The 27,283-nt window shown below is 41.1% G+C and overlaps 1 protein-coding gene across 5 annotated transcripts in view; it reads left to right on the top strand.

Annotated features, from left to right (window-relative positions):
* Nucleotides 1-27,283, top strand: part of SPOCK3 (SPARC (osteonectin), cwcv and kazal like domains proteoglycan 3) — a 186,337-nt gene that overhangs the window by 90,323 nt on the left and 68,731 nt on the right. For 4 of the 5 annotated variants that reach the window (XM_066632197.1, XM_066632196.1, XM_066632195.1 and 1 more), the window contains one exon: nucleotides 15,934-16,048. The exons of the other annotated variant lie outside the window; for it this stretch is intronic. In XM_066632197.1, the coding sequence (XP_066488294.1) occupies nucleotides 15,934-16,048 (115 nt within the window). The remainder of the gene's footprint in view (nucleotides 1-15,933; nucleotides 16,049-27,283) is intronic. 5 annotated transcript variants of the gene reach the window in all.

The following is a 27,283-nucleotide window of genomic DNA, read 5'->3' as shown; positions in this document are numbered from 1 at the left end:
CTGAGTAGACCTGGTTAGGATTGTGCCCTGAGTTTGTTAGCAGCACACCTGGAGGGTTTGGGAAAAGGAGGGGGGAAAATGATGAATTTGCTGGGGGAGGGAAAGACTTTGTTTTGTGTGCATCTGCTAATTGCAAACTGATGCAAACTGAGACCTAGAGACTGTTTGGCTGCAATCCTAAGCGCACTTTCCTGGGAGTAAGTCCCATTGAACACAGTAGGACTTACTTCTGAGTAGACCTAGCTAGGATTGTACCTTATGTCTTACAATAGCAGCCAACAGTGTAGTCCCCCCCCCCCCCCAAAAGGAGGCAGGAGGAAAAAGGGGAATGGCTAAAAAGGAATGGGGATTTTTATTTTTAATGAATTTTCGGAGACAAAGCCATCAAGAGTGGCTTTTTTTTTGCTTTTTTCTCTTTTTTGGAGGGGAAGGAAAAAGAGAAAGGTGAAGATCCTGGGTTAAGCCGACACAGACCCCCAAGCCTATGTAGGTCTACTCAGAAGTAAGTCCCATTTGAGTCAATGGGGCTTACTCCCAGGAAAGTGTGGAAAGGATTGCAGCCACACAGAGCAAGATTACAGCTCACCCCAAAGTAGATGGGGAACTGCTCACACACATACACCCAACATGCAGATGCCACCCTGTTCTCCCCAGGCAAGACAGAGGAATGCAGGCTGGGGTGTTTGGACACCCCCCACTAAGAGCAGGCTGGCTCCCTCCTTCGCTGAGCTTACTCTTTCCTCCCGGTTTCAAGCCTGTCAGGAGCGCACCCTGTGCTGATGAGATGCAGCACCTCTGCACTCTTCTCCTCTCCTCCTGCCTTGACCAATCCCAGGACGAGGGGCACACTGGAAAATGTAGTCCCTGGGGCGAGGTTGCACATGGAGAGAGCTCCATGATGAGATGCAGCACCTCTGTCTGCCCAGCCAGCCTTCTCTCCCACCTCCCCCCACCATGTTTCACACACCCTCCCAGCCTCTCACTGCCCCACCCACCTCTTTCACAGCTGCAGAAAAGCAGCAAGGCAGCAGGTGCAGCTGAGCAGAGCAGAGCTCTGCAGAATCAGCTGCAGCCACCTCTTTCCCCAGATGCATCAGGACGCCCCCTATTGGTTAGCCATGCCTCCCTAGGGAGGCAGGACACACAGATTGAATACCTCAGCCCTAGCCCTTGCTGCCAATGGAGTTAAACTAAAGGGGAAAGTTATTTCAAAAGAAAGAGAATGCAATTGACCACAAAATTTTTTTTGTAGGCTTCTTGTCTTCTATTGGACACAGAATAAAAAAAGATTATCTGCAATTATACTAGTAATTAATGCAGTATTTAATTCATACCATCCTCTCCTCATTATGTGGCCAACTAAGTTGGAATGTGCTTTCATCCTCTTATTAAATAATAGTAGTATGAAGCAAGAACTTCACTTCTTCCAGTATAACTCTTCTGACCTAATTTAGATTAATTTTGTTGTATATATGACTGTATATTTTAATCTAAATATTCAACATTTATACTCTCCCCCTTAATCTTAATGATGAATGATAAACTGTGATTAATTATGATGTTGCTGATTGGTTCAGTCAGGCACTGGCTGAGAGAGTCCACATTATCAGGCTGACCTGCCTGGTACCAGTATCAGTGGTAGCAGACTTGTCTAAGATGTGTGCTGGTGTTCTATTTACATATGGGAGTATTCCCCCAGAGGACTTGACCATCATGGGCTCTAGGTAATGCTCCAATTACTTAGTGATTAGAAGAGGCTGCTGCATGAATTTATTTAACTGGCAGAGTCAATACATGGGGTGTATTACAGAATTAGTACAGGGCTTTTCCCCAGATTCCCCAACAATCTGGCATTGATTGTGGTTGTGCAAATTTTGTTAAATGAAATTGTGTTGTAGGAAAATATCTTCATTAGTGGTTAAACAATATAATTTTAAAAGAGTTATTTTTTCTAAATGGTGTGATTTGAAAATGTGTATGTAAATTTAAAAAATCAGGATCAGTTTCTCACACTCATTTTCTTATTGCCCCCATTTAAAGGACTGCTATTGTGTGTCATGAAGTTGAGAGCTCCCATTTTTGTCTGATTTAAGTATATTTGCATGATATTGAAGTATTTTATTCAGCAACCATATATTCATGTTGCATTTCTTATAATGAATGTTTTCAACCTTCCTTCATAATAGGTCTGTATCTTCAATAGCTTGTTAAAAGACTTTTGTGTTTTTTTTTTCTGTTTGACAAGGTGCATCTCTAAAGAGATTTTTGGATACAGGATCTCTAGTCATCTGATCCACATTAACTATTGTTCATTCTCTTCTCATTATCTCCATAGTGACAGTATCTCAGCCAAAGCCAACTGCCAGGAGTACTATTTCACTAAATTAAATTACAGAAAAGATAATGGGTAAGCCTGCTGTGTAACCCTGCCAACTATGAAAGATAGATAAATAGATCCATTAGAAATAATTGAAACCTTTTTTTCCTGTTCATCCTGCCCTTCCCCAGCATATAAATTGCCAACAAGCTCACAGAATATTTATGAAATACTCTTAATTCCAATACTTGTTCTCCACAATCAAACACTTTAAAAAACTTATTTAACTCCTGATCTTGCATTTAGTTGTGAAGTGTTGCAGTTAGAATATTACTTGTCTCTAGTAATAATGGAGAAAGCCAGCATACCATCTGAGAGACGCTCTTGCTTCTAGCAGAGATTTACCCCTGCTGCGTTTTGCAGGGCTAAGTGAGATGATGAGTTGGTACAGTCATTGCTTCTGCACATGCTGCCTGTTATCCGTAAAGTTGGTGTAGCGTAGTGGCTAAGAAATGGAGCTACAAATCGGAACTTCCTAGTTCAAATATCACTTCTGCTATAAATACTGACTTGTGATTGGTAATAAAGTACATGTTTCCTAACCATCTACAATTGTGGCTTTTATTCAAACACTGATATTGAATCAAGAATTGCTGCAGTGTAAAGATGAATACTCCAAAATATATCAATCTGACAATCACTTAGCAAATTATAGTTATTGATAGTGCTACCTAGAAGACCCAATGCTAATGCATCCCTTCCTTTCAGTACTCAAAAACTTATGTTTTAACCCACTATCTTCTGAAAGCAACCTATTATCCCATATGGTTGCTACGCATAATATATTACTTTTGTAGAGCTAAATACTGCTTATTAGGCATATGCAGAATGTAGAAAATGCGCTGCTAGGATCTGTATAACATATCACTGTATGAAAATCTTTTCACATAGGAAAATGCTTTAAAATAATAAATCTAGGTACAGGTTGAGCTTCATTATTCGCCTGGGTTCCATTCCAAGCACTCACGTGGATGGCAAAAAATGCACTACAGGTCCAGCCTATTTATACACAGACTTTTAATACACAGATTTGACTCAACACGAATGGCCCCTGCAAATGCATTCCTTTAAAATCAGTTTTAAAAACTGAACAGTCCTTTAACAATAGCCTCGTTAATGAGGGGGGGGGGACAGCTGACTGACAATCCATCAATCCTCTCTCCAGTGGACCCCTCCCTCCCCCCTGAGCACATTGAAAGAAAGGTAATCGCTTTGCATTGGTGAAGGGAGGGGCTGATTGAAGCTTTCTAAGCTCTTGGAGGAGGACTGGTTGATGGATTGTCTTCTTAATGACTCTTATCTTAGAGTCAAAAGGTCAGCAAGGCTGTTTTTAAATCACCAGGGCAAAGAAACTGTTTTTAAAATTGATTTGCTATAGTTCGTTTTTTGCCATCCACGTGAGTGCTTGGAACAGAACCCAAGCAAATAATTAGTCTCAACCTGTATAGCAAATCAATTTAAAAAACAAAGTTTCTTTGGATTTAAAAACAGCCTTGCTGATCTTTGTGATGCAAGATAAGAGTCATTAAGAAGACAATCTATCAATCAGTCCTCCTCCAAGCACTTAGAAAGGCACTTCACTTGGCCCCTCCCTTCACCAATGCAAAGTGATCAGCTTTCTTTCATGTGCTCAGGGGGCAGGGAGGGGGCCCTCTGGAGGCAGAAGGACTGATGGATTGTCAGCCAGCTGCCCCCCCTCTCTCATTAAGGAGGCTATTGTTAAAGGACTGTTCAGTTTTTTAAACTGATTTTAAAGGGATGCATTTCCCCCTTTTCCAGAGATCAGCACATTCCTTCTCATTTGCAGTGGCCATTCGTGTTGAGTCAAATCTGTGTATAAAAAGGCTGGACCTGTACTCCTATTTCCAAGGCCAGTACCTGAGAAGTAACTGTGAAGAATAGTTTGGGGATTGTTTGGCTGAAGGCAACTCTTCATTCTTTCCAGTACAATTATAGAGCAACTGATATAACAGAAGACTTGTGTCTCTGGCCAAATAAAGAAAACCTGAAAGTGGAAGATTTATCTCTCATAGCATTAAAACAAGGGGATGGCAATATATAGTATTTCTGTATGTCATACCAGAAGTTGTTGCATCATACATTAGAATAGCATTTGCTTTCTGAAGCATTATCATGTTGCTGACTTGTAGTCAGTGGCATAGCCACTGATCATGTAGCCAAGTGTTCAGCACTAAGGTAAGGGCAATATAGATCTGAGGTAAGGGAACAAACATTGCCTTACCTTGAGGAGGCCTTGTGACTGCCCTCTAACTGCAGTATGCAGCACATGCCCCACTGGCACGACTATGCCAGTGCTGGAAAGTTGGTTACGATTGCGCCCTTAATGTGATAGCTTTGATTTTTGTTTTCATTTTTGTTGTGTTGTTAGCTGGTCTTCAGGACCTTCCTTGTAGAGGAAGGAATCTTTCTCTAGCAATAGAGAAGGGGATCCTTGCATGGTCTGTATCTCTTACTTACTCCTTCAGAGATATAGCCACGTGATCTAGAATCTTTCCCCCACTTCATCAGGCATCCAATTCCAGTCCTGTCTTGCTCCTGTAAATAGGATTATGGTTTTGCTCCATCATTGTCTTCAAAAATTTCCTCATATAGTCTATTCTTTTATTAATTTCTGACCTCAGGAGTGAAAAGGCAGCATTAAAATGCAAAGAGTTCCTTTCCTTTCCAGCCCTGTATTGGGGGGGGGGGGAGGCAGAGCTGCCCCTGCCAAGTAAGTCACCAGAGTGCTCCTTTCTAAACCCTAGATTAGCCGAAAAAGATTAGGAGAGTGTGACAATGAGTACTCCAAAGAAACTTCTAAGGCTGCAGAAACTGGCAAGGCTCCCAGCAGAGATGCACGTGGATTGAAAGCCATTCACATGGCTAACATTGACAAGACAGGTACTAAGGAACCCAAGCAGCAGCCCTGACGGCTTGATTGAAGTTGGAATGAAGCAGTAGGATGTACAGAGGTGCATTGCCAGGATTGTGAAAATGCCCCAGAGTTTAGAACTCCTGTTCTTGAGGGAGAAAAATTGCCCAATATAGGTCATATTGCACCTCTGCACTTCTTGAAGCAACCACTTTCCCACTAGACTTAGATTCTCCCCAGTGTCATGTCCTAGTGCAAGACACTATTTTTAGTAGAAAAACTCACCGGCACCCCAGCTCATTCTTTCATAACAAAAAAGTTATTTCCTCCCTAATGAGCCTATGAAACTATTATGCTGTCACCCAAAAGGACACTGTTGAGCCATCTGGGATGTCTCTGATCCAGATTCTTCAAATTCCCACTTCATTTAACAACAACAAAAGGTGTAGACTCAAAACTCTTTCCGCCATACTAGTCTCCACATATGGTTCAACCTCCATTCAACCTCTCTAGTACCCTGTTTCCCATAGGAGTGCTGACAATGCAGAGTCTCAGAATGGTTCTGTTCATCAGTGTGAGAGAGAAGGTGTGAGGACCACCCTGAGGATTCAGGAATAACACAGAGTTTGTTTCAAAATCTTCTTTAGTCTGTCTTTCAAGAAGTGAGTAGGAGGGCCAACCTGTGCAAGGATACCCTCTGTCCACTTTCAGTAAGTGGCTCATAGTTAGTTTCAACATTTGGTCTTCCATCATTTTCATTATCGCTAGGGATGATTTTTTTCTTTCTGTGACCAACACAGAACACAAAATAATGAGAATTTCTGCTGATTTCAATAAAAAATAGTATTAGGATCAAAATAGAAAAAACCCACTCATTTCACAAAATAACGCCACTTTTACTTTCTTTTGAGGAATCTAGTTTTCACAAAGTCAGCAATCCCCTGAAGTGTTTCCTGTGGGGGCAGAAGCTGTGTAAAAGTATCTGCTTGAGGGTATACGTGAATTTGCTTTCTTCTCACTTGAATGGGTGAGAAGAAAGCAAATGCCTGATCAGAGGCACTGAGAAGGAAGATCTAAGCCTATAGTTCCAACCTTTCTTGCTCCCTCTTTGCTTTTTTCACTTCACTGTACAGTAATCTGGAGATCTAAACTGTAATCTGTATGTGATCTATGATCAGGTGTAGTGCTTGGATCTGGATCTCCCCTTTGCCCCAAGTCACTCTCTGTAAATGCCTTTTCTGGGGCTTGTCAGTGTGGTGCTGCAGTTTCAAGAAGCTTGAAAAACCAAGCAAGGCTCAGTGAAGCCTTTTTCTGTTTTTATTTTATCAGTGCTATACTGCCCTATGACCTGATCTCTTCCTGTGGCTTTTTTGAACATTTTATGCCATTCTGGTATTCTAAGGCAGGATACTGTGATTAAAAAAAAAATTCTGCTTGTCTTTGTGGTGCTGTACTTTGAGAAGCTTGGAAAACCAATGTATATGTATGTATATATGTCTGGTACTGACATATATTTTATGACATATATTTTATGGTACTGACTGATTTTGGACTGACAATCAGCCTGAAGAAAACACAGGTCATGGTTCAGGATGTGGACTCACCTCCCTGCATTACAATCTCTGAGCATGAACTGGAGGTTGTCCATGACTTTGTGTACCTTGGCTTAATGATCTCCGACACTCTTTCTCTCGATACCGAGCTAAACAAGCACATCGGTAAAGCAGCTACTACGTTTTCCAGACTCACAAAGAGAGTCTGGTCCAACAAGAAGCAGATGGAACATACCATGATCTAGGTCTACAGAGCTTGCGTCCTGAGTACACTTCTGTACTGCAGCGAGTCATGGACTCTTCGCTCACAACAGGAGAGGAAACTGAGCGCTTTCCACATGCGCTGTCTCCGACGCATCCTCGGCATCACCTGGCAGGACAAAGTTCCAAACAACACAGTCCTGGAACGTGCTGGAATCCCTAGCATGTATGCACTGCTGAAACAGAGACGCCTGCGTTGGCTCGGTCATGTCGTGAGAATGGATGATGGCCGGATCCCAAAGGATCTCCTCTATGGAGAACTCGTGCAAGGAAAGTGCCCTACAGGTAGACCACAGCTGCGATACAAGGACATCTGCAAGAGGGATCTGAAGGCCTTAGGGATGGACCTCAACAAGTGGGAAACCCTGGCCTCTGAGCGGCCCGCTTGGAGGCAGGCTGTGCAACATGGCCTTTCCCAGTTTGAAGAGACACTTGGCCAACAGTCTGAGGCAAAGAGGCAAAGAAGGAAGGCCCATAGCCAGGGAGACAGACCAGGGACAGACTGTACTTGCTCCCGGTGTGGAAGGGAATGTCACTCCCGGATTGGCCTTTTCAGCCACACTAGACGCTGTGCCAGAACCACCTTTCAAAGCACGATACCATAGTCTTTCGAGACTGAAGGTTGCCAATACAATACAATGTCTGGTAATGATCTTGATACAGAGTGCACAGTTGAAATATTAATTGCGCTTTATTGTGCTGTTTGTACAATTTTGAATAATAATTCAGATAAAAACACGTAACACCAAGAAATTTTAATCAAGAAATTTTGGCAGAAAAAAAATCACAAAAAACCCTAATTATTGCTTGAAACTTCTACAGTGATTATCTTGCCTTAACTGCTTAATTCTAGTCATTTCATTTTAGTACTACCTAAGTACATCACCTAAAGGCAACTAGAGAACATTTCTCATTTTAAGAAAAAAAAAAAAAAGGGAGGGGTGAATTATGATAATACCAGAAATTGATTTCTTCTTTTTGGGACATGGGGGCAATTGTCTGTTTTTTAAAGTTCCTCTCCAGTTGAATAGTCATGAATTTGCTTCTCAGTGATGTATAGTAATACCTCATATAATGCTGTGGGTATGTGTATAGGGGGTGCACTGGCATAGAATACAGTGGGCCCTCAGTATCCGTGGCCCTGCCGCAGGTGGCATTTCAGGAGAAGGGGACTTTTGTCCCCTTTCCCCAGGTAAGGGAAGCAGACCCGCTTTCTTAAATACTGGCTTCAGACAATTAATAGATGGTCAGGAACTTTTACAAAAGAGTACAGGGGGGGGCTGTACTCCACAGATTCTGGTGGATGCTGTATCCACAGATTCATCTGCAAATTGGGGGCACTGGCACTCTCCTCTGGAGGATCCTCTCAGCCCAGCAGAGGCCGCATGCATCCATCCACATCCTCCGCCGTGCTCAGACTGAGCCTTAGAATGAAAAAGTCACGTACAGATTTTCAAAAGAACTGAAAGTGACTTTTTTCATTCCAAGATTCAGTCTTAGCCTTACAGAGGCCGCAGATGGATGTGCACAGCCTCTGCTGGGCTCAGAAGACCCACTGGAGGCAAGGGGATGGAGCTCCCCTTGGCTCTGGAGTGGGGGTGTGTGTGGAGTTTGCCCATATCTGTGGTTTCATTGAAACACAGGGGGAGGGGGGATTCTGGAATGAAACCCCCATGGATATGGAGGCACACCTGTATTGTTGTTTGATGACTGGAAGGCTCTTCTCTGCCTCTGGAACATGACATCTTTCAGCTAGGGAAGACGTTAAAAAAAAGCTATTTTGATTTGAGAGATGGAATGAGCTGAGAGGCTTCATCTGGACTAGAAGTAGCTGACAGGCCGTGAGGATTCTCACTTTTGTTTCCTGTGATTTTGATGTGGGATAAGCAGTTTTGCCAGCTACTGATTTCAAGTAGGTTACAAGCCATGATGGGTGTATGCAACCTTCTGGTTCTAGAAGTGGGCTATATCTGAATGCCAGATGCAAGGAAGTACAGGGTATAGTTGTCCCTGAGGCATCTGGTGGGCCACTGTGAGATACAAGATGATGAACTATAGGAACCTTTGGCCTGATCCAGCAGGGCTCTTCCTATGTTCTTATGATTTATGTTAATTAACTCAATTAACTTAACTCAATTAACTCAGTGAGCAAAGAAGCACCTTTTAAAGGGTGTCCTTTTATATTTAGTAGTGTGAGAGCAACTGCCCTTCTTTACCCAGGTGTCCCATCTGTCTCGGTGGTTGCCCCGGTTACTGTTCTGCACATCTTTTTAACAGTGAGCCCTTTGGCAACAAGGAACCTGTCATTGATTTATTTAGCTAAGTAAACCACTTTGAAAGTGGTCTGTTGAAAGTGGTCAGTAATAATACTTGTTATAAATACTTGTACATTTACAAAGAAAACAAAATTCTTTTGTCACCATACTGAACTTAACAGTTTTTTGGGCTGGGTGCAATGATCTAGCTTTTTTTTTTTAATCTAATGAGCCTAAACCAATCCAAAAAGGGGGGTTCACCAACATTAAAGCTGAGTTTAAAAACTGAAAACTAAAAGCAACTAAAACTCAACCTAAAAAGCTATAACTAAAACCAAGCTAAAAACCCTGAAAACTAAAAACCAAAAACACTTGAAGCTAAAATAACTAAAGATTAAAACTGAAACTAACCTACATACATTGATGATCCATCCTCATTGGCAATCTTTCCAATGTGGCCCACACTCGCTCCATGTTTTTTGGTCTAGTGCGAATGTTGTCCAGTGCGGCAGTCCCAGTTGTTTAAATGACCTGGAAAAGGTATCTGACCAGTGAGTAACCGGTTGGTCGCAGGTTCTTTTGACATGGTATGGGATCCAGTGCGTGATTCTGGTGCTCCATTGGTCGCCTGTTCTGAAACTGAAACTAAACATCAGATAAAACTAGGGACTAAAAACGAAAAAGACTGAAAAAGATGCTAAAAATTCAAACCTAAAAATGGAAACCTGATGTTTTGCCCACAGCTTTGGTGAGCTTCCTCAGAGGCCGCAGCTTTCCTCAGGCACTGGAATTTGGTGCTGTTGTTATACAGGTTGTAACTGATTGCCTATTGAATTAGGGAACATTGTTGTCAGCTGTTAGCCCTACCCGACTCCTTACTCTGAGTAACATTTTTAGGGCTGGTGAAAAATATTAATAATGCATGGCTACCAGCCCTGAAAAATAATTTAAAATATTTTATTATATTTTTTATTATTTTATTTTAATTATTTTAATGCACCTCAAAATAATTGAAAGACGCAATCGCAACCCACTTCAGGGTTGCAATAGCAAAACTGGAAGTGGGTTGCGATTGCATTTTAAAATTATTTTCATGTCCATGGGGCTCCCAGGAGGCTGGTGCAGGCAGGAGGGCTTCTTTTTTTAAAAGCCCCTGAGAGCCCAGCAGTGACTCAATCCTGTACATTTCGTTGCTGCCTTTCCCCCACTCCCTTCAAGACTTACCTGTGGTCTCGATCTCCCTGTGAGTTTGAGAACCTCTGATCTAGAACAGAGGTGTCCAAAGTTTTTGGCAGGAGGGCCACTTCAGCTCTCTGATATTGTGTCGGGGGCCGGGGAAAAAAGAATTACAGTGGTGCCTCGCAAGACGAATGCCTCGCACAACAAAAGACTCGCAAGACGAAAGCGTTTTGCTATTTTTTGGTGACTCGCAAGACAAATTTTAATGACCGTGCTTCGCAAGACGAAAATTTCCCAATACGAAACGACTCGTGGAATTAATTAATTTCGTCTTGTGAGGCACCACTGTAATTTGCATTTTAAATTTGAATAAATTTACATAAGTTTACATAAATGAATATATTAAAGATGAACTTATATGAATGAATGAAGGTCTTGCAATAGCTCAAGGCCTATAAAACGGCTTTGCACAAAGTAAGGCTGGCCTTTCCTTAGCTGCTGCTACTGCATCACAGACGTGAAACAACAAGCAGTGGAGGGAGCCCTCATCCTACAGCTCACGTAAGAGGTCAAACAGTCGCCCTCACACTGAGAGCAGTTGCATCTGGCCAGTGTGGGCTCCAACAAATCTGTGGAGGGCCAGAGGCTCATTGGAGACTGGGGTCTCCCTGAGGGCCGCATTGAGAGGCCTTGAGGGCCGCGAGTGGTCCCAGGGCTGGGGTTTGGACACCCCTGATCTAGAATACTGTGTCCAGTTCTGGGTACCACACTGGAAGAAAGGCAACAAAGATGATCAGGAGTTTGGAAAACGAGTCCTTTTGTGGAATGGTTGAGGGAACTTTTTCAACTTAGAGAAGAGAGAACTATGGGGGGCATGATGATACACTTAAGATACTTGAAGGCCTGTCTCTTGGGAGAGGGCCAGAAAGTACAACTACTGTAGATCTACAGGCTTAAGCTGCAAGAGAGGAGATTCCAGTTGGATATCTGCTATTAGGAAGAAATTCTTAATAACAGCAGTTTCAGTGGAACAGATTACCAAGGGAAATTCTCCCTCACTGGAAATCTTTATGAGAGGCTTGATAGGAACCTTTTGGAGGTGCTCTAGAGAGGATTTTCCTACTTCATGTAGGGGGTTAGATTAGATGGCCTTGAGGCCCTTTCCTACTCCATAATTCACAGTGCTTGTCGCTTTTGGTGATTTCCAGGGAATAGTTGCTAATACATGCTCAGGAATGTGGGTGAATGGCAAACTTCAATCCTGCCTTAATTTTTTAAAAAATTAACAAGAGAAAAAGTGTGTTTCATTAGAATTTTAAATGGAGACAGGTGTCCATAAAAAAATTTATGCAGTTTTAATGTACTGTGAAAGGAACTAGAATGTATTATGGCACAGACACAACCAAAAGCTGAATTTTTGAGAGTTAAATTCCTGTATTTGGGGATTACAACTAATAATTGCTGAAAGAACAATGTATTTGAATATTGTATTAGCTTCACTTCAGCACAGCTGAATTATAGCATGGATTTGCTTGTTTTTAGCTGCTAAATGTGCAGCTCACAGTGCATTACTAACATGCCATTTTAAAATACTTTATCTCTTTCATAAAGAATATAGCCAAACAACTGGAAAATCTCTGTAGGTCATATTTGTATTTAGATTTAGAGCAGCGATTAGATCAAGGAGATGTACTTCTTAACTATCAACTCCAGTTTGTAATGGCTTGAGTATGGAGGAATTGATACACCATTAATTTGCCATTAGTGTTATACCTTCTGTTATGCTATTTATAATATTATGTATTCACTGTCTGTTTTCACTCAAGCTGGGGATTCTGGATTTGTGGAAAACGTGAAGACAGCTTTGCTCATTCTTGGATACATTCAAAATCTCCCCAAATTTGTTTCTTAGCTAAGTTCATACTCCCCTCCACCCCCCATAAAATGTGAATTTGAATGCTTTCATATCATTACAGTTACCCTTATTAACTGGGCAAAAGCAGTGGTTCTCTTACATTTAGCACAGAAAAACATCCCAGAATAGTTCCTTTTCCCATGGATATTTGTTGTTATCTCCCCTGTGTCTTTTTGATTCAATTCCTTGGAACAGGAACCATCTCTCAGTTCCTTCACTGTGTCAAGTGCTTTGCACACTTTTTCTTTTGCAAAGCAATATATAAATATTAATGCAGGCGTCCCCCACTTATTCGGCAGGTTAGGGACTACAGCATTGTTGAAAACCAGAAATTGTCAAAAAGCAGAACCCCATTTTTTTTTAACTTGCCAAATGCATTTTGGCCTCCAAAAACCATAAAAACTGCACTATATATAACTTGTGAATCCATTCGAGAGCTAAATAACACTCTGTGGATTTAAAAGTACAGTAAAATAAACAAGCAGCACATGGTTGCAAAAGTGCATGGAGATCCGGGGAAACCTAACAACATGAGTCAAAAGAGTGGACTGTGTGTCAAATGTATCTGTTCTGGTTATAATTGAAAAGGGTTTAAAGAGCGGATCATCAAAAAGTGTGGGATGCTGTATAATCTCTAATGTGGCAACAGCTGACTGTGCTGTAGACTTGAACTTTTGATACACCCCCCACTCATATTTTGCCTTTGTCGCACTCATTCACGAACTTATATATCAACCAATGTTATCATCTGTTTGCATTTAATAAAAGAATATATCAAATTCCATTCCCTTCTGATGAAAACAATGTTATCTGAATCCATTGTATAAGGCTGAATACCACTGACAATTGTTCTCTTGCTGTGTCTGAATTCCTATAGGAAGGAGGTGCCCAAACACATAGTAGAGGGGGATCTAATATGTACTAGTTGCTGTGTAAAGTCAGTACTGTTCTATTTCGAATGTAGTGGTGAATATGAACTGTCCTAGGCAGGAATTGTTGCAGTATGGCAACACTTAGCAGACAAAGGAGTCCTACTTATAGCGGAGTGCCAGGTTTCTTAGAAATGTGATAAGCAGAATGGTCTGAGCAAAATGCAGGATTTATTGCTGAGGTTCTTCTCTGCAGTTGGCCACAAACAGGCTGCTGAACAATCTTCTTTAAAACCCTCACTATCCCTTCATCTCCATTGGATAGCTCAGTCATATAATGCTTACTCAGAAGCAAGACTTGCTGTGTTCATTGGGGCTTACTCTCAGGTAAGTGAGAGTAAGGTGCCCTGCTAACTGAACAAAGAGGCACTTTCAATTGGTGCTCCTCATTTATTAGGAAGAGCTACTATTCCTCTTCATCCCAGCATAGTGTCTCTTCTAGTGGCTGTTGCTGGTGTTTCTTCTGCATGTTTGGTACAGGGAACCATTTAGTTATTTGATTTTCTCTGTAAACCGCTTTGTGAAATTTTTTGTTGAAAGTAGTAAATGGCATATTCAGAAGAGGAGTAGTAGTCGTGTTGATTATTGATATTAGATTATTGATAACTAGACTATAGACACTGATAGATAAGAAACTATTGCAGCATCTCATAGAACTTGCTCCCCATTGTGCTACCATCTTAGGGTAGCAGACCTAGTTATCTCTTCTTTCTCCACTGTTCCCAAGAAAGACAGGCATTTATGTTAGCTCGTTGCAGTGCCCTACCTTCTAATATGCTTAGGGATAGATGTAAAGGTCTACCAAAGGAAGCCAGGGGATATAATTGTTTGCAAGAGGAAATAGATTCCTTACCACATATTTTACTGCATTGTACTAAAAGGTTGGTCCTCCGTTCAAGATTTCTTAAATTACTTATCCCTGCTAATTTGGGTCAAACGGAAGCTTTGATAATACAGCACCTGTTAGGAAATGGTGAATTTTGTTCAAGACAGGTTGCTATGTATCTTAGGCTATGCATTCAGGAAAACCATAATGAATCATTAGAATGAGCTTGTATATATAATTTATTTAGTTGGGAGGTAGATATTGTTAGAAGGGTATGTTGTTATCTGCCATTAAAGATAGATAGATAAAAAATAGCTGTAGTCATAGTCGTCATAGTGTGTGTAAGATTGCAGCCTAAGTCTGGACTGCTAGTCTGTGCCCAGCTAGGGCACTTCAAATACTAGCCGGGACCAAGGAGTGGCTCAATCACCAAGCAACAACACTACTCTCCTCAGCCTAATAGTACAATGGAGAGTAAATTCTATCACACTTGTTTAGTATGATGATCTTTACCTATAGTACATGTTTTTAGATGTGTTCTGGCATTCTTAAATGTTTTTAGCTCGTGTAATAACTGCAGAAGTGCACATTTTAAATAAGCCATCTTCCAGTCAAAGTATGTAGTAAATAATTACATTTGAGAAGAGGGAACAGTTGAGTTTCTGAAAAATAATAGTGTTCACACTTGTGTCCATGTCCAGCATATTTTATCTCCCTTGGAATTATATGTTTAAGGCCAAACTTCTTAACTTGAGTAGTTTGTCTTCCTTATGGGAATGCCCATAGTATCCCATGCCAGATCCCACCATCACCATTTACTTTGCCATCAGCACTTCTGTTAACATCAAAGTGTCTTTAAAATCATGCCTACAGTGTTTGTCAGACTTTGTATTCTAAAGCATGATTTTCTAAAGACTTGACTGTCCTTAACTTTCCACAGTTTTCCTATTGCACATGCTTTTAGGAATTGCTGCTTGAGAAGTGAAGAGGGAATCAATGTGTAAAGCAAGCATTAATTATTTTATGTAAGTTGTTCAAACTTAGTTAAGTAGAAGTTGAAAATTAGCTCAAAGTTGCACCTCATGTGCTGTGGTAAATATCGCTTTGTATGTTGCTTTTAACATGGTTTGAACAAAGTTGTGTGACAGACCCTGTCTGTCAAATCCATTTTTAGAATCAATTTACATAACTCAGGTGTGGATTTTCACACAGTAAAAAACGCATTACCCTCTTGATTGAAAAATAGCATTTACATCTTACTATCTGTGCTAGCCAACAAGCTTCAAATTGCTAGTCTGTTAGATGATAGTTGCACTTACCACTTAAAAGACCTGTTCATCTGAAGAGAGACATATGCGTGTACCAACATGACCTCAAAACAATTCACCCCCCCCCAAATTTGACAATAGGAAATTGAATTCCTTGGGGGTGGGGTTGAGCACAGAGTTAACCCATCTGTGGCAGCGGATGTACACACACACAACATAATGGGGTCTGCCTGAAGGGCGTGTGAGCAGAGATGGGTTTTAACCATGTTTTAATACCATCAAAATCAATGAGACATCAGTGTGCCTGTGTGCTGGACTGTACTCTTTATCAGAATGTAGGTTTAAAAAATGTATTGGTTTAGTCGAACATGAAAAGCACTTGAGCCCCTAGTGAGGTATTCACAACTCTACTGTGTGCAAAGATTTAGATGACTGATGATTGCTGTACATCTGTTAGAAAAGGATTTTTAAAAAAATATTCTCTGCAATTGTTTTTAGCTTTAGACCCAGCTAAAGATCCATGCTTAAAGATGAAATGTAGTCGTCATAAGGTATGCGTTGCCCAAGATCAACAAACTGCTGTTTGCATTAGCCACCGGAGACTTACGCACAGGTAAATATCTCCATGTTATTGATTAGTTAACAGTTATCAGAACTGTGAATATGGAATTTTGTTAATTGTTGCACTTTCTCATCTCATAGTTGAGGTAAACTAGTGCAATAGATTTGGGTTATGATGCTTCTGTGTACAAAATAATTCTTCATGAACACACAGAACAAAGGGATTGAAGGTCTTTCCCTGCATAGGCTCCATTCACAAAGCAAATGGGATTGGGGCTCAAACTTCTGAAGATCCTCCATTCATTTCATTGTGTTTGTAACGAAGTAATTCCTGGTAGACTTGGGTCTCCATGAATTGCAATTTTTATATTTTTGCCAATTGTTCCAGTTCCAAATAAATTGAAGTTTGAGCTCTGCCTGCATCAATTTCTTGAAGTACTTTCTTCTCTATTTAAATCTGTAAACAATCACCAGGGTTTTGTCCCAAGATTGTACAACTAAAAGTAAAATATGTCCTCTGTCAGAAATATGCCTGTCTATATAAAGTGCAGCATTCCATGTGGGACTCCTCTCTTGTTTTTGTGACTAGTGTTTATCTAGATTTCTGAAATTAATAGTGAGCAAATGTATTGTACCATTTCTTATTATGAATAAATGTTTGGGTGTCCTATCAATGGAACAGTAATTTCTCTTCCATTACCAGTATAGTACCTCTGTACCATGGTACCTCTGTACTTTGGGGTTAAACTGCTATTTGACAGTGGGAGGAGAAAGTGTGGGAATCCTTACTTTTCTCTCATTTTCTCCCACCATCAGAAGAGACTGTGCACCCTAGCAGCATATGGACAAATAGCAGTGAGACAGACGGAGGGATCTGTACTGTCATTTTACTCCCATGGTTGCCAGGATAGCAGTTTGACCACTGCTGGTTCATGTTACCTTATTCCTTGGGTCAATGCAGGCAACAGAAAAGATGAGTTGGAGCAGTATGAAGGGAGATAATCACAGAGTCTAAGAAATCTGGGCTTTCCTGCAGCCAAGTATCAGTTGGTGCTACTTTTGCCTTTTCCCCCTTAAAATGGGGACATTATCTAATTGGGTTACCTGCTGCCAGGAGAAAACGGGCTTTATGCAGTAAACAGGCATAGGGTTGGGGCGATATGCCATCAGTTGCCTTCACCAATTGGAAAAGAAGGGAAACATATATCCTCTGACTTCTCTTTTGTACAGAATTATTACAGTATATGGTCAGGGCAAGCCATGAGAGGAGATTATTTTACTGAGGTGAGGTGGTTCTACTGCAAAGCCTGCTGAGATTTCGAAGGGGGTGCGAGAATTACTGTGGGAAAGTGATGCTAGGGGTGAGGGGAGAGGCTTCTTTTTATGAGACATATGACCAGACCCACTATAGGGGACTCCTTGCCACGAGTGACTATAATATGGAAAGTACTTAACCATGACAGATCAGTTTGAATGAAAAAGTAATAAATTAGTCAGAATTGTGAATTCTGCTCTCTTCATTGTCTTATGATGTTAAGCATACACTTAAGAATGTCCTTATGTATCGTCCATACACATGTAAAGCATGCAATTTTGTTTTTATTTATGGGAAGCTATTTGATTGTACATGTCATGCCTCATTATCCACTGGGGTTCCATTCCAAATTAATGGAAAAATAACTTTAAAGACCCACTTCCAGGTTTCTTGATCCCCTGTTGTTACCCCAGAATGGTTTGGTATAGTCACTGTACTGCATTCAGCATCTAGGTGGGGTGAATAATGCAATCTAAGGGAATGAAATTATAATTATTTAACAGCGCATAGGTAGGAAATTGGATTTTGGTGCTTTTTTCCTTGTTGCAAGGCATTTAAAGGTGAATTTTGGTATCAGTGGTAAAGCAAATCAGTGGATACCAAAGTCCCACCTGTAAAGGTATTTCCTTGCTGCTCAACATAGCGTACTTCCTGGCTTGATGGAAGTTGCACATGGAAGCTAATTAGGACTGAATGTAGTTGCCCAGTTCTTCTAGGATTTCTACAACCAGTTGGGCAGGACCAGGTGCCACTTTTCCATCAGATGTACATGAAGAAGAAAGCTGTACTTCAGGCATCAAAGTATTAATACTTTTATTATTAGAACAATATTTAAACACTTTACATTCCTGTATTATGCAGTTTTTCATTTGTTACTTTCTACTAGTAATGCAGTTGTTTTATCCAAAACAGAGACCCTTTCATTTTTAAGGCAACACATTCATCTTGCCAAATTCTGAAGTCTATGCCATAATCAGTGGTGGCTGGTATGCAGAACTCTCAAAATAGCTCCTTTTAATTGAGTGCACCTGCGCTGCTAGGAAAGGATACAGATTTTTTTTTGTCCTTCTTACCTCACTAAAATTCTAGCTTCTTTGGTTCAATTACATATTTAATAGACTTAAACACAAATGGTTATCAAGAATCTTTCTTCCCAACAAAAATATACAAGCACCTGGGCAATTTTGATTTGTTCTCTGCAACCCAAAGTCCTTCTTGCTACAGAGTTGGAAATGGGTGGGAGGTAGAGCTTGTTCCCATATAAAGAAGATGCAGATACAGAAGCACCTGCAGGTCAGACCACCTGCATTATGTAGGATTAGGTAACTGTCTGCTTTTTCTAAATACATAATACTTCATATAAAATATTTATTTATCAAGTTGGTCACTTTTGCTCTTTGTTCAGATTGTTGATGTTGCATAGGGAGGGGTTCCACAGAACTTTAAAAAGTGGCACTTTTTTTAGTATAAAATATGTAGCTTAGTTAGTACAGTACAATAATACATTATGGCAAACTGAGTGTTTAAAATCCTTAAGTTTTAAAATCCTGAAGCCTATAGTACTTTAAGAAGGAATTCCAATCTGTCAAGTTGATGCATTTGATACTATGTCTCCTATGACCCTAAACAATTGCATACTTACAAATGAGTGCAATATGTGTAATTAGGCCAATTTTAATTTTAGTAATTTGAGATTGAATGAGCTGTTCTTTCACGCCTGATCTGTTCTGCAGATGCATGCATGCCTTGACCCACGCTGGTCCCTGTCAGTCCACGTAGCTGATAATTTTTGACTAGTCTGGTCAGCATAGCTTGCATGGTGTGTAGAAAGGTGTTCTGGAATCCTGACCTGAAGCATTTCTACTTCCGCCTGATCAGTGAATGAGAGGCTGTCATTTGAATGTGGAGCAAATATTATTAGGGCATGTGCACATCTCACATGTTGCCACCTGACTCTTATTTTACCAGTCAAGTATTGAAAGTTTAGATGAAAAATAAGGATGGCAGTGAAATAGAAAACCTGTAGTACTTGTAAGATATCCTATATTTTATATTGATGTTTCTTATTGAGTTGCAATCTATTTCAGGGAACGGGCAGCCCAATCCTAAGGGGCAGCCCAATCCTGAGCTGCCCGGGGCGCCCCCGCTCAGTGGCACCACGAGGGCTGCCACCGCATCCAGCGCCATGGGAGGCACCTCGGGAGTAGGGTACATTCGTCCCCTTCCCCCGGGTAAGGGAGGCAGCCCTGCAATGGGGCTACTCTGTTAGCGGCACCCAAAGGGCTCCGCTAAAGTAAAGGCGCTCGTGTAAGGCACGCAGCCTCCATGAGCACCAAGGATCCTGCAGAGTGGAGCTCCGCGGGTCCTCCTTCCGCCTGCCCCCAGGCATGCCTCTGGCACGCCCCCTCTTCCCACATCACACCAGCCTTCTTGCCCCCTCCCCGCATCACACTGGCCTCCCCCCTCCCTGGAACACCCCTGTCCCTGCCCCGTTTGCCATTCTGCAGCCCAGCAGTGGCAGGCACTGCCAAGCTGCGGAACTCGGAGCTGAGCCACCTCCAGTGGGAGCCCAGCAGTAAGCCCTGCAAACATGCCATACGGCACATTTGCGACTGTGGACCGTGCCGCAGAGGCGTGGCGCAGACCATAGGATTGGGCCCTTAATTCCCTTGTAATGATTTCACATGTTTTTAACTAATCCATGGAAGTATTTCTACTAACATAATGCTGTAGGGCAGGGGTGCTCACACTTTTTTGGCTCGAGAGCTACTTTGAAACCCAGCAAGGCCCGGAGATCTACCAGAGTTTTTTTTACAATGTTCGCGCCATCATAACATATAACATTTATGTGTACAATGTATGTTGGTGTACCTTGAGCCCCACTGAGTATAGCAGGACTTACTCCTGAGTAGACATGCCTAGGATTAGGCTGTGAGGCTGCAATCCTAGCCACACTTACGTGGGAGTAAGCCCCATTGAGTACAATGGGCCTTACTTCCGGCGTTTCCTCCCAGAGGCACCTGAAGAGGGGGGGGCGGCACTCCACGATCTACTCATTTTGCCTCGCAATCTACCGGTAGATCGCGATCCACCTATTGAGCACCCGTGCTGTAGGGTCTTTTAAGTATGGTAGTTCTGCATATTACATTGCAGACAGCTTCTGTCACTTGTTAAAAGAAATTTTGTTATGAAATAGTTTCTTACAAAACTCGCTTCCCAGAATTCAATGGTTGTACAGTGGTACAGCCTAGGGCCCATAATATGGAACTCTAATTTTAGCATTTTACCTGTGATGGAAGATATTTTATTTTTAAAATCTAAGTAGCTGAATTTAAAGATTTCAAAGTACACTAAAATACTGTGTCATCATATGCTGCTCATCTCTTTTGTTCAATGTTTGCACTTCTAACACGGTCTTTTAAAAAGAGGCAGTGCCTCCACAGCCCAGCTGCGATTGGGTGATTGGAAGCCAACTGGCTAAAAAGCTTCGATTTAGTGCACACTAAGCATCCTGAATATAAGTACATTGTCTGAGCTTTTTTTATAAGCGTATAGCTGGAGGACTGAACATCAAGAGCTTATGTTTCATGGGACATGGTTATAGTTATGGTGTATAACCTGTGGTCATTTTTAAGATTAAATACACACATGGATGTTTCGTGTTTGTGAACATGAGGGATATGGCATAAGGGTAGAAGAACCATTTTCTGCTTCTGTAATTCTGGTTTTGCTAGTACTGCTTTCACATATTTTCATGAAATATTTTTTTCCCATATAGTTAGCAAAACTGTGTTGAATAGTTAAATTCAGCCTTGGTCAATCCTTCATGTCACTTGTTCAGATTAACTCATCATGTGGTAGCTCTCTTCCCCTTGAAAGCACCTCAAAGTCCAGGGTATCATATTGCAATTACAGCCATCATGTATGCACCATTACGTGCATCCATCTGTTATATTACATGAACACAAAATGAATTGCTTTTGTTGTAAAATATTTTTTTGTTGGTAACTTTTTCAGTTTGCCTATTTACAGCAAATTCAACAAATGAGCTAACTTAGGTAACTTGTGGTTGCTAAAGGTAGCTTCCTGTTATATTTGCATGTGGCCATCACAAGTCAATATATATTGTTAGGGATAGGAATCTGGGAGAGGACCTAGCTGTATTTTTGAGTTATTAGCATGGTGGTGCTGCTGAACATAGCTCTGAATCTAACTGCTCAGGTGTTGTCCACAGCTAGGAGCATCTTTACCCTGATTCATCTGGTGTGGCAGCTGTGCCCATTCTTGAATTGGATCTGGCTATGGTGACTCTTGTCTTGTGACATTTCATTTGTACTATTATAATTAGTTTTAGGTGAGTCTTTGGAAAGCTGTCAGAAGCTTCAGTTGGTTTGGAATGTGGTGACCACCTGATAGTAACATCAATGTGCTTTTTGAGGTGGAGTCCACTACTGAAAAGCCAGGAGAAGGAATGTACTAAGGTGGTGAGGAGACATGTTTTGTTGTTGTTTTTAATAGGAGAGTCTTACCTACCATTAATTAAATTATTATGCTTCTGACAAATACAGTTACCCAAACTTGAGGTTCTTGAGGGCAGAATGTGTACTGCTATTTCTGATATTGACTTTTTTGTCAATCCCTGTTTAAAATGTTGTTTCAACTTTTCCCAGCTATATTTTTGCCTGGAGAGTGCAAGTTTTTAATGAAAAAAAAGTGAAATGGCATGAAATCTCGTGTTCCAAATACACAGAATGATGGAAATGGAAGTGTTTGAAAGGACATTTTCACTTGAAATGTCATCTTCATGGAGAGATTACAATGTTGATTTTTATATACGGAACAAACTAGAGGTTAGTTTGCAAAACCTGCAAAACCTGGAGATGCACAGCATGGTGATATTGACCTGATTTGCTTCCAACACAGTTGTGGGTGACTAGATATAGGGCATGGTAAGAAAAGAATAAGAGATAGAATGGAGTAAAAGACCATTAATTTACTTCTGTGCTTTTCCCAATGTCCTTTCCCAGCTATTCCTGATTTGTGTAGTATAGTAACATGGGGGAAAACATTTCCTTTTCAGCTCTCAGATGTGATCATCTATGTGCCCTGAAGCAGTTACCCTTGTCTGTGATGGATGATGTGACAAAAGCCTAGAATAAATTATGAAATGCTAGAGAGCTGAAATGGTGGCTCCATTTTATACACAATGCCCAGAGCGATATTGCTTTATATTAGCTAGTTCTCGTTGGCACTAGATGGTTAAGAGATTAAAGTCTTATAGAGAATGAGACTGATTCATATTGGAATGATGCCACTATAAGCAGAAAGTTTTTCTTTCTTTCTTTCTTTCTTTCTTTCTTTCTTTCTTTCTTTCTTTCTTTCTTTCTTTCTTTCTTTCTTTCTTTCTTTCTTTCTTTCTTTCTTTCTTTCTTTCTTTCTTTCTTTCTTTCTTTCTTTCTTTCTTTCTTTCTTTCTTTCTTTCTTTCTTTCTTTCTTTCTTTCTTTCTTTCTTTCTTTCTTTCTTTCTTTCTTTCTTTCTTTCTTTCTTTCTCAGACCCCTACAAAACTACCAACAGTGATTTTTGAAACCTATTTGTTAGTAGGGGTCATTTAACATTTTAAACAAGTGGTTTGTCTTCGCTCAAGAATCAAGAATTGCAGCACTACTGGTAGTTTAGGTGATATAAAATAACTCACCCTTTGGCCTATCATTTCCTTATCTTTAGGATTTGAATTTTCTGTCTTTATAAATTTGCAAAGGATTTTAGGGAGCATCTACACCTATATGGTCACTGCTCACTGAAATATCTAGGGAGGTAGAACACTCCTTATTGATTTACAGTGTTTTTATTTAAATGCTCCCTTTGTTGGGATATGTATGTTGTGAAAGGGAAAATGTGTCATGGAATCATAGTGACACTGTTTTCTCTTATGTAAATGAAGTTTTATTAAGATTAATGATGAAGGATGTTCTTGTTTTGGATGATTTGAAAAAGCTCACAGCATTTATTCTACCTAGCTGCTTTAATGTTTTTGAACTATTTAGAATATTTGCCAAAGCAGGAATATCTGCTGTATTGTGACATAAATTCTTGATCCACACACAGTGCAGAGCATAATATCACTTTTGTTGTGGTTGGTATTTGTTTTTGAGGACTTCATTGGCTCAGTTCCTTTTTGAAACTCTGCCACTGCATGAGGAAATAGAGGAACAATCAGTTACTAATGAGAGAATCAACCTCTAAATTATGCCCCACTTCTATACAGGAATCTGGATTCTAGCTGATCAGTCATGGAACATAGTTAGTTTAGGGCTCAATCCAGACCTGATGATAGACCGGTGCAAATCCCTTGCACCAGCCCGATGGTGTTGCGACATAAAGCACTTTTGTACCACCATTCAGGGAGGGAGGCTGGTACATGAATGTGCACCGGCCTCTGGCCAACATGAGCCCCGCTGGGCTGGCAGAAGGGTCAGGTTGCACTGGCCGAGACTGGTCAGCAAGGAGGCTTGAGGGGGCGTGGGGGGGCAGGTGGTGGGCAGGCCTGTGGGTGGGTCATGCGTGAGCAGAGGGTAGGGCCATCTGGCACTTGTGCCACATCCTAACCTTGGTCTTTGGCAGCCTGGAGCAGCTTCAGGTTGCTCAGATCTGTGTCACCTCTTGAGGTGGCGCAGATCCGAGTAGCACTATTGGAGCTGCTGCTGCATTGGGGTTAAGGGGAATGAATTCCCTTTGCCCCGGCTTAACCACAAGCAGCCTCAACCCTGTGTTGAATACAGGGCAGGCCGGCCAGCCTCCCTGTTCCAGTGCGGGTTAGAATTGGGCTGTTCAGCAAGTAGAACAAGGTACAGGTTAATTTCCAGTAGCTGGATCCATTTTTCCTAAAATATGTAATCTCTCTTTGTGGAAGAGAGTTTTGTGGAACTTTGTGGAAGTTGTGGAAATGCTCTACTTGTATTTTTAAACATACGTATTTCTAGTTCATAGTTAACTGTCCTGATTTACAAGACTGAGTCTTGTTTACTTCTATTGGGTTTCTGCAGGTTACCTTTCTCGGCTGCCATTAAACTCATTCGAACCCAAATATTTGACATTGAACATAAGAACATAAGAACATAAGAACAGCCCCACTGGATCAGGCCATAGGCCCATCTAGTCCAGCTTCCTGTATCTCACAGCGGCCCACCAAATGCCCCAGGGAGCACACCAGATAACAAGAGACCTCATCCTGGTGCTCTCCCCTACATCTGGCATTCTGACTTAACCCATTCCTAAAATCAGGAGGTTGCGCATACACATCATGGCTTGTACCCCATAATGGATTTTTCCTCCAGAAACTCGTCCAATCCCCTTTTAAAGGCGTCTAGGCTAGACGCCAGCACCACATCCTGTGGCAAGGAGTTCCACAGACCGACCACGCGCTGAGTAAAGAAATATTTTCTCTTGTCTGTCCTAACCCGCCCAACACTCAATTTTAGTGGATGTCCCCTGGTTCTGGTATTATGTGAGAGTGTAAAGAGCATCTCCCTATCCACTCTGTCCATCCCCTGCATAATTTTGTATGTCTCAATCATGTCCCCCCTCAAGCGTCTCTTTTCTAGGCTGAAGAGGCCCAAACGCCGTAGCCTTTCCTCATAAGGAAGGTGTCCCAGCCCCGTAATCATCTTAGTCGCTCTCTTTTGCACCTTTTCCATTTCCACTATGTCTTTTTTGAGATGCGGCGACCAGAACTGGACACAATACTCCAGGTGTGGCCTTACCATAGATTTGTACAACGGCATTATAATACTAACCGTTTTGTTCTCAATACCCTTCCTAATGATCCCAAGCATAGAATTGGCCTTCTTCACTGCCGCCGCACATTGGGTCGACACTTTCATCGACCTGTCCACCACCACCCCAAGATCTCTCTCCTGATCTGTCACAGACAGCTCAGAACCCATCAGCCTATATCTAAAGTTTTGATTTTTTGCCCCAATGTGCATGACTTTACACTTACTGACATTGAAGCGCATCTGCCATTTTGCTGCCCATTCTGCCAGTCTGGAGAGATCCTTCTGGAGCTCCTCACAATCACTTCTGGTCTTCACCACTCGGAAAAGTTTGGTGTTCAGGCCACGGCCCTTAAATCATGTTCTCCTTGGCATCTTGGGCTTTCATGGCTTTCTAACTCCAGGTCCAGCCATCTTTACATTTTATTAACTCCTCCATTTTGCAGAGCTCTTACTTTGGCCAGGTTTATCATTATGCCTTCAAATGTTTTGAGCGCTAGAATCAGTGGGTCAGTGGTGAGTTCTCAGGTTTGTTCATGTGATATGATCACAACTGAGACTTTGACTCATATGTTACTATATTGTCCTCATTATAATGATCTGCATCAACAACTTTCATTCTCATTTAGGCCAAATCCTCATGGGTCTGATTTTGACATTGTACACTTTCTGTTGGATTGGTAAAATGAGAGCTGCACACAAAATGTAGCAAAATTTCTTTATTTTATTTTGACTAGGCATAATTCTTACTGTTCTCTTACTCCTTTGTAAATGGAATTGCAGCAGTGAATGGTTCCTGGCCTTGGTGGTTTTGCATTATTTTATGTTGACTTTATTTATTATTTATTTAATTTTATTCACTGCTTACTTTCTTTGTGTGTATTGAGTGTTCTGGAATTTTTTAATGCCAATACTGTATAGCTATCATGACATGACTTAGGTTTCAGTGCAAGGTGAATCACAGTATGGTCCTTTGCTTTCAAATAAGAAAGAAAACAAGGATAGGGTTTATTTTCCTTCTCTATTAGCAGTTATGCGAAAAGTCCCCCCCCCCTTTTTAAATTATGGCTTGTTCTTTTTTTCCTTAAGTCATGGTTTAGACAGATTGCTTAGAAGTTAGAAATGAGGCTGTTTAGAATGTCATCATTTTGCATTATAGCACTGCTGTCTGAAGAAGCCCAGCTGGTGCAGTTGAGTTCCTTCTTGGAAATTTTCAGTCTGATTCATTATTGTGATGTGTACTTGTGTTCAAAAACATTTAATCATTCTTACGCACCAAGCTCTATTGACTCTAGTGAAAGGTTTCTGTTTCTCTGCATAATTTGTGTTGCAAGTCTGCCAGCTTGGAAAAGTTTCAAGCTTGTTGTATTATCTATGTTTGTTTGCACAGGAAGTGATGCTGCACGTAGGCTGAATTTACAGTAATTCTTTTGTAATGGGCTAACGAGCAGGACTACTTTACTCACAATGATAACATTATATGGCTTTGATTAGTCCAATTACTGTGGAACTGTGCAATTGTTGTTATTCTTGCACTGCCCTGCAAAGTTACCCCGCTTTAGGGGGGGGGGGAAATGATTTGCTCCTTGGTATTTTAATTTTGCTTGACAAGAAAACAGTTGGAAGAACTGAGAGGTAAAAAGGTTTGTGAATGTGTTAGAGCCTTTTAAACTGTGCATTCTTATATAATGCTATAGCATCACAATTAACGTTTTGTGATTACTAGCACACTTCATGCTTTCAGGAACAAAATACAGTTCTTGCATAAGTGTATCATACGATCTATCCTAATTGTGTACAAAATACAAAGTGGCGGCTCTGTTCTTTCATAGGAATGCATGTGGATGGTGGAAGTTAACAAGAACCAGGAGGAAGAGAGCAGGACCTTATGGGGAACCTTTTTCTTTAAAATAAATTTTACACTAATGGAGGGATGAGTGCCATGCAGAATGAGAGCTGAGATTGTCTTTGATTGAAAATGTTTAACTGGAGATGTAGGACATTTATTAGAAGTTGCAGTGGGAGGCCATATTTGAGGTTTCTTTAAGAGAGGCTTCCACAATGACTCATTAATATTTGATTTTTTTTTCCTTCTCGCTAACTGATTGCTATGGCAGTAGACTTGCATGTAGTGTTTGACCCACCTTAACCTCTCCCAGGGGACAAGGCCATTTCAGCTATGAGTGTCTGAGCACTTT

The sequence above is a fragment of the Tiliqua scincoides genome, chromosome 6 (assembly GCF_035046505.1).
Source record: "Tiliqua scincoides isolate rTilSci1 chromosome 6, rTilSci1.hap2, whole genome shotgun sequence".
In the NCBI taxonomy this organism is placed as follows: domain Eukaryota; kingdom Metazoa; phylum Chordata; class Lepidosauria; order Squamata; family Scincidae; genus Tiliqua; species Tiliqua scincoides.
Note: the sequence above shows the minus strand (reverse complement) of the source record. Positions and strands in the feature narration are given on the sequence as shown.